This window comes from Limulus polyphemus, unplaced genomic scaffold (assembly GCF_000517525.1).
Source record: "Limulus polyphemus unplaced genomic scaffold, Limulus_polyphemus-2.1.2 Scaffold698, whole genome shotgun sequence".
Classification (NCBI taxonomy): Eukaryota; Metazoa; Arthropoda; class Merostomata; order Xiphosura; family Limulidae; genus Limulus; species Limulus polyphemus.
In genome coordinates this window covers 338,420-340,516 of record NW_013666308.1, presented here as the reverse complement: position 1 = coordinate 340,516, position 2,097 = coordinate 338,420, and the positions used below count along the sequence as shown (strand labels likewise).

Here is a 2,097-nt window from a genome sequence, read left to right as displayed (position 1 = left end):
TATATTCTCAGGACGTGTGTGCTACCTATGTCACTTGCAGCTTTACCATTCAAGACTAAGAGCAGAGCAGGTTTTATCTTCAGAAAAGCCCCACAGTGGCATGTCTGTGGACTTACAACGGTAGAAACCGGGTTTCGATAACCGTAGTGAGCAGAGCACAGATAATCCATTCTGTAGCTTTGTGCTTAATTACAAACAAACAATCTTCAGAAAATTACGAAGTAACAAAGGCAGCTAAAACGAAAGAACTTAATGATTTGCTTGACCAGACATACACAGAACAACTAATAAATTTAGAATAATACTATATAAAAGAGAGAAACTCGTGGAATGAATATATAGACCATATATTTCCTCTCCAGTACAATTAATTCACTCAACTTTCTACTTTTCAAAATTAATTTATAGAAAACAGCGTTTAAACTTGAAATGTGCTAGAACTTTTTATGCTGCATGAAATTTATACAGTAAACCAGACCAAAAAATAAAAATTTTTCACTCAAAACACTTAATTTTAATCTGTGGCTGAACTGTAATTCTGAGTGCTTATAACGCTCAAAATCGAATTTGACTACCCACGGTAGAGACAGCACACCGTGTAACTTTGTGCTTAAAAACAAACAATGCTTACAACAATGCTCTATGGGGATTTGAATTAAAATTTCTTTTTAAATATGCATAAAACGAGCTTAAATTTATTGGAGAGGACAGCAGTGAAAATAATTTTTGAAATCACAGTATAATTGCTTTCACTGAATTTAAACGTTTTTCAAAAAGAAAGTAAAAAAACAAAAACAGATCTTCAAGCCAAATAATTTCATTTGCAGAACTAATGTATAGAAATATACAAGTTTTAAGAAAGTTATCAATATTTGAAAAATATCCCCGAACCCCGGCATTTAGTTCTAATTTTCATAGTATTTTATTTCAATTAGAAATTGGTGTGCATGTAGCGTGTTGTTTTTCTTTTGACTTGCTAATATACGAATTTCAAATTAGTAAGTTAATACTACAGTAAGCTGATCAAAGGATGGTATTGACTGAGTGAACGCTTTGGAGGAACGTTTGTTTTATGGTCAAAAGGCGGGTTTGTGGGCCTGAATTGCTTATACTTTGCAAAATTTTGTGTCAAACTGCATATTGTGAATTGTCTTTGAGTGTAAGAATAAATTAAACAATGAATCCACTATATCAGGATATAGCAGCTGCGTTTGTACAGTCGTACTATTTACATTTCGATGATAATGAAAAACGATCGACCATGGCCAGTTTTTATGATGTGAGTGCAACTAGTCTTAACATTTATTAGGCTTAAATGTACTCGGCCTTAGGTTTAGTGAAATACGGTGGAACAACTCTACCGGATTTCAGCCCTGCCCTTCGTAATTTCAACGTGTCTTCATCAGTAATATTAATAATGTAACGTAGCATTAGTACTAGTATCACTCCAGTTTTGATTGAATCAAATTGATTATTTGCCATACGTTATTTTACTTTTAGCTAAAATTTAATCTTGTTTAGTTATTGGTAAACTATAAAACAGGATAAACATTATATGTTCACGAAAATAATTTAAATAAAGACTACCTATTCAAGTTGTTGTCACTTCTCATTTTAAATTTAAATGAAAGATCAACAAAATTAAACTAATCTTTAAAGACATACTTAATTTAATGAGAAGATAAGGTGGTGATAAAATGTAATACACTTTAGTTTAACATGAGGCTTAACGTTTTCAATAGGCTAATTGTATTTAGTATTGATTATTTATCCTTTGGCTACATTGGTTAAAAGTACTTTAAATTTTAAGTAGTGTAATTCAGTACTAATTGTTAAGTGCTCAGTTAGTTACTAATGTTATGTGTTCAAATTCGATGACGAGGAACCCACTTTGAGACTAATAATGGCTGGAGACGGCTTAAATGGGTAATGAAGAAAAACTTTAATATAAGTTTAACATGACAGCAAATTTACAACGTTTCGACAAGGTTTTGTCATCATCAGGGACCTGGTGATGACAAAAACTTGTCAAAACGGTGTACATTTTCTGGCATGTTTAACTTATATTAAAGTTTTTCTTCATTACCCATTTAAGCC

At 31.8% G+C, this 2,097-nt stretch overlaps 1 protein-coding gene across 2 annotated transcripts in view; it reads left to right on the top strand.

Moving 5' to 3' along the window:
• Positions 1-874: 874 nt before the first annotated feature.
• Positions 875-2,097, top strand: part of LOC106460047 (probable nuclear transport factor 2) — a 42,939-nt gene continuing 41,716 nt past the window's right edge. For both annotated transcript variants that reach the window (XM_013919732.2, XM_013919731.2), the window contains exon 1: positions 875-1,279. In XM_013919732.2, coding sequence (XP_013775186.1) covers positions 1,178-1,279 — 102 coding nt within the window. In that variant the 5' untranslated portion in view covers positions 875-1,177. The remainder of the gene's footprint in view (positions 1,280-2,097) is intronic.